General features: G+C 34.4%; 1 protein-coding gene across 2 annotated transcripts; it reads left to right on the top strand.

Annotated features, from left to right (window-relative positions):
- Positions 1-4,596: 4,596 nt before the first annotated feature.
- On the top strand, positions 4,597-18,116 carry LOC105801263 (uncharacterized). Of its 2 annotated transcripts, XM_052634042.1 has the most exons (12): positions 4,597-4,942; positions 6,107-6,194; positions 6,285-6,828; positions 6,928-6,961; positions 7,653-7,953; positions 8,028-8,475; positions 8,563-8,611; positions 9,187-9,312; positions 11,282-11,386; positions 11,514-11,605; positions 11,699-11,852; positions 17,458-18,116. In XM_052634042.1, exons 1-12 carry the CDS (start codon positions 4,805-4,807, stop codon positions 17,719-17,721), a joined length of 2,343 nt encoding a protein of 780 aa, XP_052490002.1. In that variant the 5' UTR covers positions 4,597-4,804; the 3' UTR covers positions 17,722-18,116. The 2 variants fall into 2 exon arrangements, with proteins under 2 accessions (XP_052490002.1, XP_012488041.2); XM_012632587.2 differs by having other exon boundaries at positions 6,107-6,828.
- Positions 18,117-18,669: the final 553 nt, after the last annotated feature.

Below are 18,669 nucleotides of genomic sequence, written 5' to 3'. Positions count from 1 at the left end.
GGCCGGGTTCTGGAGTTGAGAGAAAAGGGGAGAGGGGTTTCTGATTTTTTTTTTTAATGACAATGGGAGAAATGAGAATTTTTAAAAAAATTTTGGTTTTTATAGAGGGTCTAAACGGCGTCGTTTAGGGCCTGTTTCAGTGGTCTCAAAACGGCATCGTATAAGGCAAATAGACCCGATTTTGACCCGACCAGTGGGAGGATTCGCGTGTTTTATGTGGAAGGGTCTATTTGCGCGTTAGGCCCTTCCGCATTTTTCAGTTGTTTTAATCCAGTTTTTTTATTTCCTATTTGTACTTCAAATTTTATTTCGTTTCCGATTTAATCCTAGTAAAACGGCGCATTTCAGGGGGCGGGGATATTTCCCCATTTGGTCCCTCTGAGTTATTCGCGCCTTTCAATTGGGTCCTATAACTTATTTTTTTTATTCTTGATTTTTACCTTGACTTTCGATTAAACTTCAATTTAGTCCTTTTGCACTTATTTAGTTATAATTTTAGCCCCTATTATATTCAAAACTTATTTTATTAGGATTTAGGCCCTTAATTTTATTTCAATATCAATTTAGTCCTTTTTGTCTCTGCCTAGGTTTTAATTTCTTTTTTTTTGTTGTGTTTAATTTATTTTATTTATTTGCTTACTTTTTTATTTTTATTATTTCATTATGATTTTCATATTTAATGATGCTTTTATTTTATTTTATTTTATTTTATTCTTGAACTTCCTTGTTATTGTTATTATTATTACAACCTTAATTTCACCCATTTTTATTTACCCTTTTAATATTTCATAAAATATTTCCTTAAATATTTATTTGTGTATTTTTTATTAATCCTTGTCCTTTTAAACTTGGTACTGTCTTGTTATGTGTTATTTTATTATTGTTATTATTGTTATTATTCATTGTTATTATTTATTCTTTTGATTGTTAATATTAGCATTAAAATGTTGTATGTTATGTAATCATCATCGTTATATATGCTATGAATTGTTTATTAATACACTCGTAATGTAGTCATTCGATAATTTAATATTTTATAAATATATCATTTTAAATATTACATTAATTTTCACCCAAATTCAAAAAGGAAGACTTTTAAAAATAAGCAATATTTTGTATTTTGGAATTCGAAAAATCGTTCCCTAACTTACGGGGTTTCAATTTTTTCCGATGAATCCAAATATACGAACCATTTTCAAAAATAATTTTTCAAAATTATCACGGGAATTAAAAAAGATCGTTTTCCAACTTACGGAATGTGATTTCTTTTCTAAAACTGAGATAACCAAAAAATTATAAAAATAAATAAATTTTTTGGTATTTATTCTCGTTTCGGGATTTAAGATTATATCCTAATGTAGGGGGTATAATTCTTTCTCTCGATTGACGTGAAATACGCCCATTTTAAATTCTTTTAGATAATTTTAACAAAAGGATCGTGTTTTAAGTCTCATCAAAATTTTTAACTTTCGATATTAAGACATTAATTAATCAATTAGGTACCAATTTTGGGCATGACGAGGGTGCTAATCCTTCCTCGCACGTAACCGACTCCCGAATCCATTTTTCTCAAATTTCTTTTTTTATTTTCAAAATAAAAGTCGACCTCTTTTCAAAAAAATGGTTTCGACAGCTTGGCGACTCCACTGGGGACCTAAAATAAGAGTGTCAAGCCACAAGTTGATTATTTTTTGTCTTTTTATCAAAAATTGAAAACTTGATTTAAATATACGATCATTTCGTTGCATTTCACCTGTCTTTATTACGATCTTCATCATTGTGGTTTATAATTGTTGTGTTGGTTTAAGTTTTGGTATCTTTCTGCACATTGCATCGCATGACCGCTCGATTATACCTTTTAAGTGGGAGTGAGAAACTAATGCATTGAGACTAATGTGTAGTTGATTGATGACAAAGTGTTATCATTGACATAGGGATGTCAAAACCAATATATGACCACGTTAATCAGTTTTCTCATTTCTGATTAGACTAAGGACATATTTAGTTTCATCTACTAATATAATTTCTCTTTCCGTATTACGATCCGACCACATAATGACAGGTGTTAGTATATGATTGATCCTCATGGCAACTTTTGTCAGTATTTTACACTATTAGAGGGAAGTACTAAATTGATAGACAGAATAAAAGTGAAAGTGCCACATTAAACAAATTAAAACTGCATGTACAATATTGAAAATTTTATTAAAGTAGAGGGAGGTTTTTTCCATTATATCTAAATATATTATAACTTCAGGTGGTGTAATTGCTGTAATTTTCAGGTAAGATGTTTGATCCTAATCCTTTCATTCAAATTTTGCTAACAATTATAACTTTTATTTTTTTATATTTGTATTTTGAGAACATTTTTATTTTTAGATTTTAGTTACATCCACAATAATTTTTTAGCTTTTTTATATGTTTTATTTTTTATTAAATTTATTGATTGATTTTTTTTGTAGTTTTAAGATTTTTTCATTATCTTAATAAGAACTATTTTTAATTTTTGGTTAAAGGGTTAAAAAGCGCTCGATAAAAATAAAAATAAAATCAATTGAGCCTTCATGAAAAAAGTACATTCAATTGAGCCTTTCATGATTCAAAAAAAATATCAATTAGCTCCTTCCATTAATAAAATCGTTAATTGTACAATTTGACCATTAATAGTAATAACATGGTTAATGAAAGCCACTAGAAATTGTCACATGGTAATACGCTGATGTGGCATGCTGACCTAGCATGCCACATCATCAAAAACAAAAAGTATTATGTTAGTTTTTGCTTATGTGGTTGTCATGTCAGCACGCCACGTCAACATATTGTCATATGGCAGTTTTGGTGGCTTTCGTCAGCCATGTCATCGCGGTTAATGGTCAAACCAGTCAACTAACGATTTTTGTTAATGGAAGGAGCCAATTGATTTTTTTTTTTGAATCATAGAGGGCTCAATTAGGTGCACATTTTTCATAAAGGCTCAATTGACTTTTTACTAATGGCATTTTTTACCCCTTGGCCTTAAATTTTTATCTTTTTTAAGATTTTTAAAAATTTTAAAATAAATTTAACATGAAAAATAAGATAAAATATGCCATGTTATCAATTGTCCGTATCAACGGGCACATCAATTATCAATTTCTAACGTCAGTTGCCACATCAGCATGTAAATTTTCAAATTAATATCTTTTATGAAAAAGTTAAATTTGAAGGATTAATTGATTGACTAAAAGAATTAAGGTAAATTACACCAACACTCACTCAACTTTGATGTAACTGACAAAACAATCACTTTGATTTCAATTCAGTCACTCAAATTTCGAAAAATAACAAATCAGTCACTAACATTATTGAAAAATGACAAATTAGTTACCCATTAACATTATCTGTCACAAGCTTAACGGGACAGCTGATGTGGCTAGTTAACTAGCTGATGTGGCTAGTTAACTTGCCATGTTGGATGAGGCAAAGTTGAGTGACTATTTTTTTTTCCGTGTTTCCTTTTCTATTTTTTAATAAATGACCCAATATTTTTACTTTTTACATAAATAGCCCAATATGTTTATACTTATTCTTCTCCATCCCAACAATCTTTGTTTTCAAATATGGTGATCTACTTCACTCTACCATCAATCTCTTTTGTCTCCTTCTCTAACTTCCAATCTCTCCTCATCCAGATTCTGCCTTGCCAAAACCTAAGCCACAACTTCCAATCTATGCCCTTGTGGCTGCCATTATTATGTAGCCAAACCATAGCTTCCAATCTTGTGCCACCAAAACCAGAAATAAATATTGCAACCTAACTGTTTGTGAAAAATGTCACAATGAACTACCCTTTTTTATTACCAACCCAACCTCCAAAATGCAACAACCATCAGGTTGAACTCGATTGTGACAACAACAACTGCACCGTTTTATCCCTAAACCATGACAAATTCTACGTCCAAAGCATCTAGTACAAATACTCTATAATCTGAGCTATCAACGTGGTTAGTTAACAAAAAAAGAAGAAGAAGAAAAGAAGAAGAAGAAGAAGAAATGGAGATGACCTGAAATGAGATGAGATGGTGCATTTGGCCTGATACAACAAAGAAAAGCTCTTGACTGTTCATGTCACCAAAACTGTTCTTTGTGAAGCTTGCCCCACCGCCGTTGTTGTGATCCATAACCTTATGTTGCTGCTAAACCATTCTAGAAATTTCTTCTTCTTCTTCTTCTTCTTCTTCTTCTACTGCCTAGCCCAGCTAAGGTTTTAAATTGGGGCCATCATCTTTCCGTTAAGTCTGAAACGAAAAATGGTTAAAAGGGCTGATTTTTTATTTTTTAAAAGTTGGGTGGCTGAATTAAAATCAGAGTAACTGTTTTATCAATTGCATCAAAGTTGAGTTATTGTTGGTGTAATTTACCCCAAAATTATTTTACAATGTTTTAAGGCTAGTCTTGTATTATAAGCTCAATTAGTTGCTATTTTAGATTAGAAGACGAAACAATTTTTGATTTATTAACTAAGAATAAGGGGTTAATTAATTATTAATTTCCGATAATGATGTTAATAGGATGTTTTAAACCTTAAATCAAATTTATTTTTACACTACAACTTTATCCGTCCTCTCCCTCTTTCCCTGCCAATCAAACTTTCATGTTTCAACACTCGTGACTCGACCACCATTTTGTTTATTTCTTTTTTGTTTCCCTTTTAGAACCTGAAATTATGGAAGCCAAGAATTAAAGCTTTTGTTTTCCTTTTAATGCGATAGTTAATTTCTCATCTTTTTTCTTTTAGATTTTTGATGTACCGAAACAGAAATCCATGGCTTGTCTAAGTCTTTGCCTTCCGGAAGGTGAATTTGACGAGTTACTTGAACATGTTCCTTTATCAACAAGGCGAAAATTGTTACTTTCTCCCACCGTCCCGTTCGAAAACCAAGTCGAAACCTCCAGTTGCCTGGTGATTGTTTAAATTATTATTTTATTTCATTGAATTATTAGTTTTTGTGTTGCATTGTTCATATTGGCTTTATCTTTGACTGCATGAAAATGGGATTTTAGAGATTATGACTGTAATACTGAGTTAGTCGTTACTTCTATTTGTGATAAAGTTTGAAGCAGTGGGAGATTGTGATGTATGCTTAGTTAATGAAAACAAATGGGAATGACAGAGTGAATAAGAATTTGGTTTCAGATGATTTTGTTTTTTTCGGGTTATTGGACAATTTTCTTTTTCCTAGCAATTGTTTATCTTGGGAAAATTACTGTTCTCACACTTGTATGCCCATCAAAGCTTGAATTCTTTCAAGATTCTGGGAGCAGACATGTTGTTGTTATTACTTATGATATTAGTCTTGAACTTCGGAGGTGAGTGGCATGAGTTCATTTTGGTTAAAACATAAGAAGAGGGGTAGGATCCATAGAGAGGCATGTATATTTGTTCTCTTTTATTTATTGTCTGCAGGTATATATATATTTTTTACTCAATTCCCTAAAGCCTAGGGCCTGGGGTTTGTGATTGTAACTTAAAATTGCTCCTTAGTATCCATTGATCTAGGATCTGAAATTACGTACGTAATCTATTTTTCTTCTCTGTTTCTTTATTTTCTCACTCCTCCCTTGTTCCCTTGAGTTATTAGTAGGTTGGTAAGAAGGGAACAGATCTACCTTTGTATCATAATTGCCTTTTCCCATTGACATTGTTTCATAACTTAGTATGGAGCAAAATGAAGCCCAAAGGGTACTGGAAATTGGAACTTCTTAGGTCATCTGGTTTCTTTTTTAATTAAAGTTTTATTTTCTCTGGCTGTTCAGTTTAGTTAATCTAATGGCTTATCATGTGAGGTGAAATACATCTGTTGAGCTAGAGTGAATTTTGCTTGGAACATCTTGGTGTAAGTAAACTTGAGCTTTTATCTTCAGCAGTTGAAATGAACTTGACTATTAGTTGGATGAAAAATGAAATAAAACTATAAGTATTGTTATTTATCTGACTTTTAAATTATTTATCTCTGATCAGAGAAAAAGGCTATCATGCTCTGTGTATTTATGTTTTGAATCTCTTGTTTGCGTGTTTCTTATTTTTTTTTCCCATGTTATATATATTGGAGATTGACATGCGCAGGGCCCTCTCTCTCTCCCTCCTTGCTCTGCCCGAGATCAGGTGGATCAGCATTTGGCAAAAGATAGTCCTAATTACAAAGTTACTTCTGGTGCTATTGAAGTTGCAACTAACAAAGATCCATTAGATTCTGCTGCATTTTCTCAAGATTCTCAGCTGGCCTCTTCTCTCCATGATGTAGGTTTGCCTATAAATGTCAACAGTGAAAGACATCAAGCAGATGAGCTGACAGGTACTGAAGCTAATGCTGATGCTTCCGGATTGCAAATTAATGCTGGTGTCTTTCTGCCACCAAATCCAGTGCCGTCAAATGTTCCTGGTGTTATCAAGGTTGACTGTGCTGATAAAATGCTGCCTAGTTTATCAAAAGAAGATGCAAATAGTTCTGCTACTACTGGTGTTATAGCTTCTTGCCAAGATGTAGATTTGCCTATAAATGGTAACAGCCAAGGAAGTGAATCTGACCACCTGAAAGGTAATCAAGCTGATGCTTCTGAACAGGAGAAGATCAATTTTGATGTGCCTCTGTCTTCAGATGTTTCTACTATTGAAAAAGTTGACTGTGCTGATAACATGCTGTTGAGTTTATCAAATGAGGATACAAACAATTCTGCCAGTACTGGTGTTACGGGTGTGAATATGATGGATAAAAAGCTCAGTGACTTTACATATGGTGAACTTGACCACATTGTATTGAAAGAAAGAAGAAAATTGCTTCTAAAAAGGTGCTTCTCGCTGGTGATTATTGCTTATTCCAAGTTAGACTTTGGGTTAATATGTTATACTTTTTGAATTTGCCACTGTTCTTATTTATAACTTTCCAGGAAATTTATGGAACTGGAAAAGCCAGCTGTAAAGGTAATTTGTCTTCCATTTTTGAATTTGGAAGTATGATCATGCAAGAATGCTGTAGTAGTTAACTAGTTATACACCATGTTGACGGGAAAAATGTCATTTTCAGTTTTTATGTCTTTTACTTATTTGTTTTACATATCCACACCCTATGGAGACAAGGATTAAATGGGAAAAAAAGTTTAATCTGAGTTTTTTTCTCTCCTTGCTTGCTCTTCTCTTGCCTAACTGGAATCGGCAAAACCTGTTCTAGAGGTAAATTATCTTTTGTTTTTTTAATGTTGGAAGTAAAGCCTCTGTTGTCTTCAAAGAGTTCTGGACATGCTCACTACATGGTAGTTCTTATACATGGCTAGTACCAGTTTATAGGGAAACTTTTGGTTTTTATCATTTGCTTGTTTACTTTCCTCTTTATTCCCCTTACCTCTTTTATACAATGATCGAGTAGATGTTTAATGCAAGATTTGTTGCTTCTGTATTTTTTTGGGGGTCGACATATCTCTACTGTTTATGGGGTCACTGGGATAATGATATTATTTGGAGGTCTGAACTTTGGTTTCTTAGCTGGAATGGTCGATGTGTTGATCCTGCTGTTTGAGTAATGTGATGTATGCTCAAATTCAGGCATTTTCCTTCTCCTTTTTGAAGTATTTATTTTTGCTATTTTCTACTTTTTATGTCAATTAATGGTACACAGGGCATCCCTGTGGGGTTGAGAGAAGATACTATAGCTAATTCTACCAGGAGCATTAAACAAGAGCTTCAGCCTATTGATGGAGAATGTTTAACATCTCAAAATCAATTTAATGATATTCCTATAAGAAATGCTGCCAATCTTTCTGGTTTTTCAGCAAATGATTCATCTAGTTTGGAAGACTCTGCTTGGAGGAACAAAGAAAAGCTTCAGTATGTTGATGGAAAATCCTGGTTGAGTGGAATTGAATATAATGACATACCTAACAGAAGTGCTTCTAATTTTCAAAGAACTTCTTCCACTGGTACATCGATTTATATTCTTCGTGGGCTGTCTGTTACAGGTAACAATATTAACTATTGCCTGGTTGTTGTGTAGGGACTGAATCTGATAGGTCAGGAAAAAGAATGGGAGATAGCAACATAGTTTGTCCCTCTCAGAGAACATCAATGGAGTTTACATTGCGTGATGGAGATGATTCTGTTCCTGCAAGTACAAATATATGCAGTTCAGCTTTGAATACTTCGGTCAAACTGAAAGTTGAACCATTAGATTATAGTAACTTGCAAAACCCAGAGAGGAGCACTTTTGGTAACATGGTATCAGTGAAGTGTGAAGAGGACATCTCTGATGGGATAGACCATATGCTATTTCGAGATCGGATGAAGCTGCTTACACCATTTGAGGGTTTTAAATTGAACTTTTCCAACAATTTTGAGTGCTTGGGGCAAAGTGAGCCTGCTGCCTTTGGATTTAGCCTCTTTGTTTCAGAACCTGCCAAACCTATAATGATAAGCCGTCCAAGGAGTAGAAAGAAGACTGCCACGTAGGATCTGCCATTGTTTTATTTACACTCTTAGCTTTTGGTCTCAGTAATTGGTCCCTCAGGATCTTTGCTTGTGAAAATTTGCAGGGATTCGGTTGTAACAGCATTAGAAGAAGATGCACCTGAACTTCTCAAGGTACTGTATTTATTATACTTTCTTTATGGCAGGGTTGGTTTTCTGTAGAAATATCAATTGGCTGGTAAAAACAAACCCAAACTGAGGTGTTTGAACGGTTTATGGAATGCAAGTTAAAAAACTTTGGTTACCCGAAATCGAACCGAATTTGATTTTTATTTAATTATAATTATTTTTTATTTTTATGATATAAAAATTAAATATTTTATATTTAAAATAGTGAAAATAACTTAAAAGTTTTATATAAAAATATTTTCAAAAAAAATACCATATAAAAGTTATTGATTATTTTTTATTTACTTGAAAATTATTGTTTTTCAGAAATATTTATAAGAAAGACTAAAACATTGCCAAATAATATTTAAAAGCCATAAACCAAAGCTCATATTGTCAAAATAAGTCTGAAAATCCAAAACAAAAAATGAAAATGAAAATGGAAAAACCAAGAACCAAGCCGAATTATGGATGGTTTGAAAATTCCAAAAAATCTGACCAAACCAAACCAATATTACCCCTATTTGAAGGTACTAAGGCTGCATTTTCATCTTCTGGTTTCTAAAATATTTCAGTTGCAGGTGTTGCGTGATCAAGGTGTGTCAGTTGATGAAATTAAGCTTTATGGGGAGTCAGAGAATTACGATGCCTTAGATGAATCATTCAACGAAGATAGCTTCTCAGAGCTTGAAGCTGTGATGACAAAGGTTCAAGGATATGAGATTGAAAATTCATTTTCTGTTGCCTTTTACACTTGTTCTGTGCTGTTTTGTGTTGTCTTTTGTCCATGCACTTTGATGCTTTATTCAACGGAGTTTGATAGATTGATTTCTTAAGATACTTGCAAAAAGTTGAAAACTAAGTGCTAATGTTTGGTTTATTCAACATAAGCCAACAAGTAAAGTGAACTTCCGTTGATTTAAAATGGAGCTAGACGTTCTGATGGAGAATTCTGGATATGCTTGTTAAGAGATTAAGTTGTTTAGGATTTTATTTTACATTTTATGGGTTTGATTGTGATCTTTACATTTATTTAGGCTATTTAGACTATTTAGGTTATTCCATGTTAACTAATATTTTACTTCTTTTCTAAATTATAGGGTAGATTTAAATAGGTGCTGCACCGTGACATTATGGCTTCTTTTTTTGTTGTTTCAGCTCTCTTTTTCAGATATTTACCGTTGATGTTTATCGCAACTGACCATAGTAGCATCTATTATATCCGCAATTGTGATAAAGGCGATGCAACTAAAAACACGTCTGCGCCCGCAGTTTAAATTCATCTTTACAATCGATATTTTGCATTTTATTAGGGTTTAGGTGAAGTTATCATAAATCAAGGGGACTCTGTTGATTTATTATTGATATTTTCTGGATTTTGAGTTTCGGTTTATTTGTCTATATCACTTTCACTTTCACTGATCAATTTAGATTTAATAGTATTTTTCCCCAATCATTGCTAAGAAATATTCTATTTGAATATGCTTTTAAGTTGTATTTGAAATGGAAAGACACTTCTTTTCTGCTTATGGCTAATAATGAATTGAGTGGTATAAGGCTTGAGAATTTTATTCTGCATTAAAGTTGGACGCGTGGAGGAACTTTTTATTTTGCACTTCCTGGCATAAGTTCAACTTGGTTTTAGTTTGGAAGAAAACCTTAACCAAATGACTCTTAGTGGTCTGAAATGATTTGTGCAGTTCAAATTCCTTTTTCGGTCTTTACTACTGATAATTGTGATCTGGTAGGATCAGTTTGAATTGTCCAGGATAGGAAGTTGTAAACTTATTTTGTTATTTCATAAATTTATGTATGCATGTAGACATTATATGATGAAAATGTATCTATTTTTTGTCGATGGTTTATTCAGGTTTAAGAGGCACACCTTAAGTTCTAAAGAAATTTGAAGTTTGTAGTTTTCATTTAACTCTAAAATTGGCATCTAGGAAGCATTTCTTCTATAGTTTCTCTAGTGTTGTCGAGGTGTGGGCTCTAGGCACGCCTACGCCTTCTGCCTTAGCACTAGACAACAAAGACATCTCAAACTCTTTTGGGTGAGGCACAATTGATTCGGTGCAAGCTTGATGCACCTGAACTTTTGTAAGGCGATGATTATAAAGAAAAGGCCACCTGATTGAAGTTCTCTTTGATTTCTTTTAGTTTTAACTTCATTTTCATTAGATTTTCCTTTAATAGTAAGAAAGGGGATAATATCAAACTTTCTAGTTCTAAATGTTTGAGTATTCAACAACAGAGATAGAGGACCAAAAGGAAATCATTCATATTGGCCAACCAAGAAACTTGCATGTTTTGTAGGTCAACTGAACTGCATTTTATTATCATGGTTATACATCTTAAGCGTATTTTATACACACACCCACACAAGACATGCATATAGCGCGTCACTTCACCCAGACTAGTGCCTTGTGCTTGAGGCAATATAAGGGTCTAGCCTCAAAATTGCCCCTTGTGCCCTTTGACAACATTTTCTCTTTGAATATGAAAAGGACAATACTCCATGCACCACATTTTAATTAAATAGAGCAGGGATGTTCATTATCAATGAACTGAAATTTCTATAGTTTTCAAGAGTTCTTCTCTTTACCACTTTGGCTTTTAAATGCTTTTCCTTCCAAAAGGCTTCTGATGTTAGCTTTTCTATGATGTTTGGGACAGCTTTTCTCTCAGCGCAGCCATTTTTTAAAGTTTTCTTCTATACGATGTGCTAAGGGCTCAAAACCTAGTTATTGCTTGGCTTGCCTATTCTCACTTGTGGAGCAGGTAAAAAGCTTCATTCAACATCAATATCTTGAGTCTCTGTTTAATAGTAAACTTTTTCATTTTCAGTTGTTAAATGCTCATTTAATTATAATTTTTTGAACATTTTCTATTTTTCCTACTCTTTCAGACACGTTATCTGCAGTTCCGTAGATGGCCAGTTGAATGGGGTTGGTGCCGGGATCTTCAATCATTTATATTTGTCTTTAAAAGACACCACAGGTAAATAATCTGCATCATGAGTTATGTTTATAAGTCTACAATTCCTATTTATTATTTTGGTTGATGAATATTTTTATGCTTTCTTGATTGCAGAATTGTACTTGAACGTCCAGAATATGGTTATGCAACATACTTCTTTGAGCTGTTAGATTCCTTACCCGTTGGTTGGCAGGTGATGAGATTGGTGACTGCCATGAAGCTTACTAGGTGTGGCAGGATAACGCTGATTGAGAACAAACCATTATCGGTAATAATTCATTCATTTTATCTTAGATTGTTTCTATTTCTTTTAGGTCAGAATAGTTGGAGATCTTGGCAAATTGATTATTCATTTTATAAACTTTGCTCCTTTTTAGATGAGTTTGTAATTTACTATCATAATTATGAAAAGGGACTAGTTATAACATTATAAAAGGAGAAATTGTATGATTGCTTATTTTGTTATATTTTAGATAAAGATTTACCATAAAATGATGAGTTTTAATAACATGGTTATACACTAGAAGGATGGTAAAATTGATGAAGATGTCAACATAGGATCCTAATATGTTGGATGAATTAGAAAGTGTATTAGGGTTCTTTTTGACTGCCAAAGATCTTATAAACTCAATGAAAAATTCTCTATGACAGCAATAAAATGTTCAATGCCAGAAGGCATTGAGTTCTGAGGCTGCAAAGTAACAGCATGCACAAAAGATGGGAGTGTTGTTGAGATGAGAATACTTAGGTATATAAGAGAGGATATGAAAAAACAGTCAGAGGAAAAAAAATTGTTTTTTTTTTACTGCTTTAGTTTACAGATTTATATAGAGAGAAATAATCATTTTAAAGGAAATAAATCCTAATTCCTAAGAATCAGTAATTGATATCCTAATTTCCTAAGAATCAGTAACTGAGATTAGTTTCTATTTACAAGGGATTATAACAGATTTCTATCCTTAACTATAGGGATTCCAATACCATCAGATTTCTATCCTTATTCCAACACTCCCCCTCAAGCTGGAGTGTAGATGTTAATCAAACCCAGCTTGCCACTAAGTTCTTCAAACATGTTTCTATTCAAACTTTTAGTTAACATGTCTGCAACTTGTTGTCTAGTAGGTAGGTAGGTGATGCATACTTCTCCTGAGTGTACTTTTTCTTTTATAAAGTGACGATCTATTTCCACATGTTTGGTCCGATCATGATGCACAGGATTATGTGCTATGCTGACAGCAGCCTGGTTGTCACAGTACATCTTCATAGGTCTGGTATAAGGCACTTTTAGTTCTCCCATAAGTCTTTGTATCCAAACTCCTTCGCATATACCATGAGATAGTGCTCGATACTCTGCCTCTGCACTGCTGCGTGCTACCACAGACTGTTTTTTGCTCCTCCACGTCACGAGATTACCCCAAACATAACTACAATAGCCGCTTGTAGAGCGTCTATCATTAACAGAACCTGCCCAGTCTGCATCAGTGTAGACTTCCACGCTTCGGTTGACAGTCTTCTTGAAGTACAGGCCTTTACCAGGAGTTCCTTTTAGATATCTTAGTATTCTATATGCAGCTTCTAGGTGCTTTTCCCTCGGGGCATTCATATACTGGCTAATAACACTCATACTGAAGGCTATGTCTGGACGGGTGTGAGATAGGTAGATGAGCCTTCCTACTAGACGTTGATATCTCCCCCTGTCGATTTCTTCTCCATCCTCATTAGTTCCCAATTTGAGGTTAAACTCCATAGGAGTTTCGGCTGGTTTGCTGCCCATCAAACCAACTTCCGACAGTAGATCAAGAACATATTTCCTTTGGGAAATGAAGACACCTTTTTTCGACCTTGCTACCTCCATATCAAGAAAATATTTAAGACTCCCCAAGTCTTTAAGTTCAAACTCTGTACCAAGAAATTCTTTCAATCTCAAAATTTCGCTCGAGTCATTTCCTGTTAATATTATATCGTCAACATAAACGATAAGGATGCAGCATTTACCCTCTTCCGAGTGCTTGTAGAACATGGTGTGGTCTGTCTGTCCTTAAATGTAATTTCTGCTAGTCATAGCTTTTGCAAATCGGCTGAACCACGCTCGCGGAGATTGTTTCAGCCCATACAAGGACTTCTTCAACTTACACTTGATCCTTGTTTTCTTCAAACTCGGGTGGGAAATCCATGTACACCTCCTCATTTAATTCCCCGTTGAGAAAAGCATTTTTTACATCCAATTGAGTCAAGTGCCAATCAAGGTTGGCAGCAAGAGATAGCAGGACCCGAACGTTTTTAGCTTGGCAACTGGTGCAAATGTCTCGTTGTAGTCGAGACCATAAGTTTGGGTGAATCCCTTAGCCACAAGTCGAGCTTTGTATCGGTCAATACGACCATCGGGTTTAAATTTCGTAGTGAAAATCCATTTGCACCTACGGTTTTTTTTTCCTTTAGGCAGATCCGAGACTTCCCATGTTTCATTGTTTTTGAGAGCCTTCATTTCTTCCGTCACGGCTTGTCTCCACTCAGCTGATTCAAGAGCCTCTTCTATATTTTTTGGAATTTTTACAGAATCAACATTAGTCACAAAAACTTTGTAAGACTTAGATAAATTTCCATAGGATACAAACCGAGAAATAGGATGTTGAGTGCAGCTCTTTGTACCCTTTCGAACTGCAATTGGAAGATAGATAGATGGTGACGGAGGTGGGACTTCTGTTTCAGAATAGTCCTCGGTTGGAGATGTAATTGGCAATCATGTCGGTTCAGGAGAACGATTCGTCGGGAGTAAACTCAGATTGCTGTTTTCCTTGATCAAGTGGTCATTGTACTTGATGGAGGTATTGTCATTGGGAAGGACGGTGATAAATTCTTGCTGCATAGGGGAAACAACTAAATATGGGATAGGTTTGTTTGTGATAGTAGTAGTAGGATCAGGCAGTATAATGAGGAGAGTATTAAGGGTCTCATCTTCATTAAAAATCTCCCCCTGAATATGAGATGCTGCAAAGTATGGTTCATTTTCAAAGAAGGTAACATCTCGAGAGACAAACATTCGGCGCAATGTTGGTGAGTAACACTTATAGCCTTTTTGTGTAGGGGAATATCCAATGAAGATGCAGGTGTGGGCTCGAGGATCAAGTTTGGATTGATTTGGTTGATGGTTATGGACAAAAGCTTTATAGCCGAATATTTTGGCTGGAAGATTAGGCACATGAAATAGAGGGAAGGCCTTTAAAAGAGTATTTAGAGGTGTTTGAAAATTGAGGATCTTTGATGGCATTCAGTTTATGAGATAACAGGCTGTGAGGATAGCTTCTCCTCACAAGTATTTTGGAACATTCATAGTGAACATTATGGCTCGAGCCACATCAAGGAGATGACGATATTTTCTCTCAGAGATCCCGTTTTGTTAAGGAGTGTCAGGACAAGAGCTTTGGTGTATAATGCCTTGGTCAGAAAGGTATGGACTTAAGACAGAGTTGAAGTATTCTCTCCCATTGTCAGTACGGAGGGTATGTATGGTAGAGTTGAATTGGGTTCGAACCATTGAGTGAAAATTTTGGAATACTTTGGGTGTTTCAGATTTTTCTTTGAGTAGATAGATCCAACAGACCCTAGTATGATCATCAATGAATGTTATAAACCATCTAGCCCCGTAATATTTTTCACTCATTTGGCTCCCCATAGGTCACTATGGATTAACGAAAAAGGTTGGGACTGAATATGTGGTTTTAATGGGTATGGCACACGGGTATGTTTAGATAATTGGCAAATTTCACACTTCAAGGAATTAATACTTTTATTTTGAAATAACAGCGGAAGATGTTTTTTCAAATACACAAAGTTTGGATGTCCTAACCTACGGTGCCATAACATAATAGTGTCCTCTTTTGAAGTGGATAGAGCCAATCCCCCTTGTATACTGTTTTTATTCCAAATATATAGTCCATCATCAACTTTAGCAGTGCCAATCATCCTCCCCGATTTCTGTTCCTGTATCACACAACCAATTGCAGAAAATTCAACAAGAACATTTTCATCCTTAGTAAGTTTACTAATTGAAAGTAAATTACAGGACAAGTTTGGGACATGTAGGACTTTATCGAGAGAAAAACTCTCTGTCATTTGTACTTCTCCTATTCCAGCCACAGGTGAGTAAGAACCGTCAGCTATGCGGATTCGGGATTTGTTATGACAAGGAGTGTAGGTGTGAAACAACGTGGAGTTACCTGTCATGTGATCGGAGGCGCCCGAATCGAGTATCCAAGGAGATTGATTATTAGATTCAAAAGCAATGTTGAGGGCAGTACCTTGAATGGCTAGAGATCCATGAGTAGTGGGAGTACCAAGTATCTTATGGAGAGTCTCAAGCTGTGTTTTGGTTAAGCGAACATCAAAAACATCATCAGCAGTAGTGGAGGAATTAATTTCACCTTGAGTGATTCCCTGATTGATATTCTGAGTTATTTGTGATGTCTCAGTTTCAGAGAAAATTTCATTGATATCACCCATTGGAGGACTAAACCGAAGGAATTTTTAGGAAGGGAAATTAGAGAAAAAAAAATTAGGATCGAATGAATCCTAAAGCCCTGATGCCATGAAAAAACACTCAGAGGAAAAAAGTTCTGTTTTTTTTTACTGCTTTAGATTACAGATTTATATAGAGAGAAATAATCATTTTAAAGGAAATAAATCCTAATTCCTAAGAATCAGTAATTGATATCCTAATTTCCTAAGAATCAGTAACTGAGATTAGTTTCTATTTACAAGGGATTATAACAGATTTCTATCCTTAACTATAGGGATTCCAATACCATCAGATTTCTATCCTTATTCCAACAGGATAATATTAAAAACAAATGTCCAAAAAGGTGGGGTGGCACCAATTTAGGAGAAAATGTGGGAAAGGCTTTGTTTAATCATTGTACATAAACCCGAAGAGTAGGCTTTCTTTTATTATTTTCTAAAGCATTGATTTAGTAATCTGCATGTAGACTGAATTGTTTCCTTTTCATTGTTACTTGGTCTATTCTAGTGCGTAGAATCTTTTTTTCAGAGGATCTGGAGGAAGCCTATCATAATTTTTATATTAATAGACTATGAAAAGGCCTATATGAAATTCCTACCTTGAGATCATCACAAATATGATCACTTTTTGAGGTTTTCAGAATTAAGATTCTACCAACAACTAATTGTGATTCTTTGTGAAGGCTGTCTGTTGTATCACCATTTTCTTTTTTCATGTTGAAAGTAATATTAGGTATTTTGTTCTTTCAGGTTTACATTTTCTTTTAGATTGGGTGAAAAAAATCATAGATTTCTTTTAAGGCTTTGCGTTCCTTGGATGCTACCAAGAGAATGTTCCTCCATTCCTTTTTTATTTATATTAGAAAAAAATGAGTTTGGAATATAGAAAAGAAAGGGTAATATTGATTTGGGTTTTATTAGTTCACATGCTTGACTAGATATTCAGTTGTGTGACAGTAATTCATTTGTTTTCTAGAAATAACTCTTCATGGATAATTGGGCTATAATTTCGTTAGCCTTGCTTATATTCCTTTCTTCTACTTGTAAACTCGTGATTATAATTTTATCTGTGTATTTTATAGAATTTCAACAGGCTTTCTTTTTCTTTCTAGAACAGAGCTTTCTAAGCTTGATTTCAGGAAATTGACTAGTATGTCAGGCATCCTTTTGTTCTAGGTTCTCTTTTCCAAGATTGTAGCTAAACAGGATATGGAAATTGACAGTCAGTTTGACAGGTTTTTTTTTTTTTTTGCGTGTGTGCAATTTGAAGAGTAAGGAAGCAGCACTGACTGCATCTCTATGTCAGTTGATATGGTTATATGTTTCACTCGATTATTTTTGTCTTAATTTTTGTTCAGGTTGGCGAAGACTTGAGTGAAGGTGAGGCAAAGGTGTTAATGCAGTATGGTTGGGTCCCGAATACTGGCTTGGGAACAATGCTCAATTACTGTGACAGAGTTGTCCATGATAGAAAAAATGAGAGCGACAGCTCGGAATGGAGATCAAAAATAGGAAAGCTGCTAGTAGATGCATATAACGGTGGAAATATTGTCTCTGCTAGTCTTGTAGAGGATGTCATCGAACAGGACAGTGAGCGAACACAGATTAAAACTGAACTTTGATTAGAGATTTGACCCCCAGAACACAATATTTTTCATGGCACAAAGAAAATTTTCCAAAGTTATTATGCAATCAGCCAGTGACAGAAGAGCTCAAACCCCAGTTTTCATGTTCTCTTGGAGTAGGAAGTGTCTATTTGACAATTACTTCCATATATTTAGCTAGGTAAGGAAGGATGTTGTGGATCCTCCAGTTTTCTTGTGTATGCTCTGCCTTCATTTAGTTTATTCTTTAATTTTACTTCTTTGGTAAAGTTCAGATGCAAGATATTTGGAGTAGACAAAGACACACACAAACACATTAGAATCTGTTTTTAGGTTAACACCGAATGTAGGGTTCAGAAACACAAATCTTCCTGTTTATATTTTTAATATAAGTTTACATGTTGACTTGCAAATGGTGTTCATAATGTTGTTTTGCTCTCAGGATTTCCCAAACACTTCACTCCCTATGCTTTTCTAGGATATGCTAGTGGTGGTGGATAGGGAGATTTTAGGGTTTCCAAATAGTCTTTTGTTTTAGGCTCCTTTTTTGTATTCATGTGCAAATCTCTAAAACCAAATATGCATCGCAATGCAAACATGCAACTGCCTCAGATTTTTTCCTAGTTCTACACACTGATAAGATAGAATCAGTGACTCTTGGATAGGGTCATTAAATTGGACCAGCTGGGTTTTGGTTCAAAACAATGTTTTTGGAATCGGACTTGTGGTTGAACTGGTCTGATTAAAAGTTCATAAAATTTTTAAAAAATGATATAAAATATTAAAACTTTATAAAATATGATTCAGTTGGCCTTTTTAATTCGATTTAACAGGTTTATACCAATTCGTGATCTAATTCAACTTTTACCTCTCTTTAAAACCAATATTTTGTTTTTTGGTCCCAAAGTTGAAGTTGTTTGGAAAATCAACTTCTTTTCGGTAGGGATGCAGGCTGCAGGGCCCTAT

Source organism: Gossypium raimondii, chromosome 7, assembly GCF_025698545.1.
Source record: "Gossypium raimondii isolate GPD5lz chromosome 7, ASM2569854v1, whole genome shotgun sequence".
Taxonomy (NCBI): Eukaryota; Viridiplantae; Streptophyta; class Magnoliopsida; order Malvales; family Malvaceae; genus Gossypium; species Gossypium raimondii.
The sequence above is the reverse complement of the archived record's forward strand: the minus strand, read 5'-3'. Positions and strand labels throughout refer to the sequence as shown.

Bases quoted from the DNA above. Each gene is read 5' to 3' on its own strand.
- LOC105801263 (XM_012632587.2), top strand. From the start codon at position 4,805: ATGGCTTGTCTAAGTCTTTGCCTTCCGGAAGGTGAATTTGACGAGTTA. The intron at 4,943-6,106 runs GTGATTGTTTAA...TGACATGCGCAG, and splicing joins TCGAAACCTCCAGTTGCCTG to GGCCCTCTCTCTCTCCCTCC. The intron at 6,829-6,927 runs GTGCTTCTCGCT...ATAACTTTCCAG, and splicing joins AGAAAATTGCTTCTAAAAAG to GAAATTTATGGAACTGGAAA.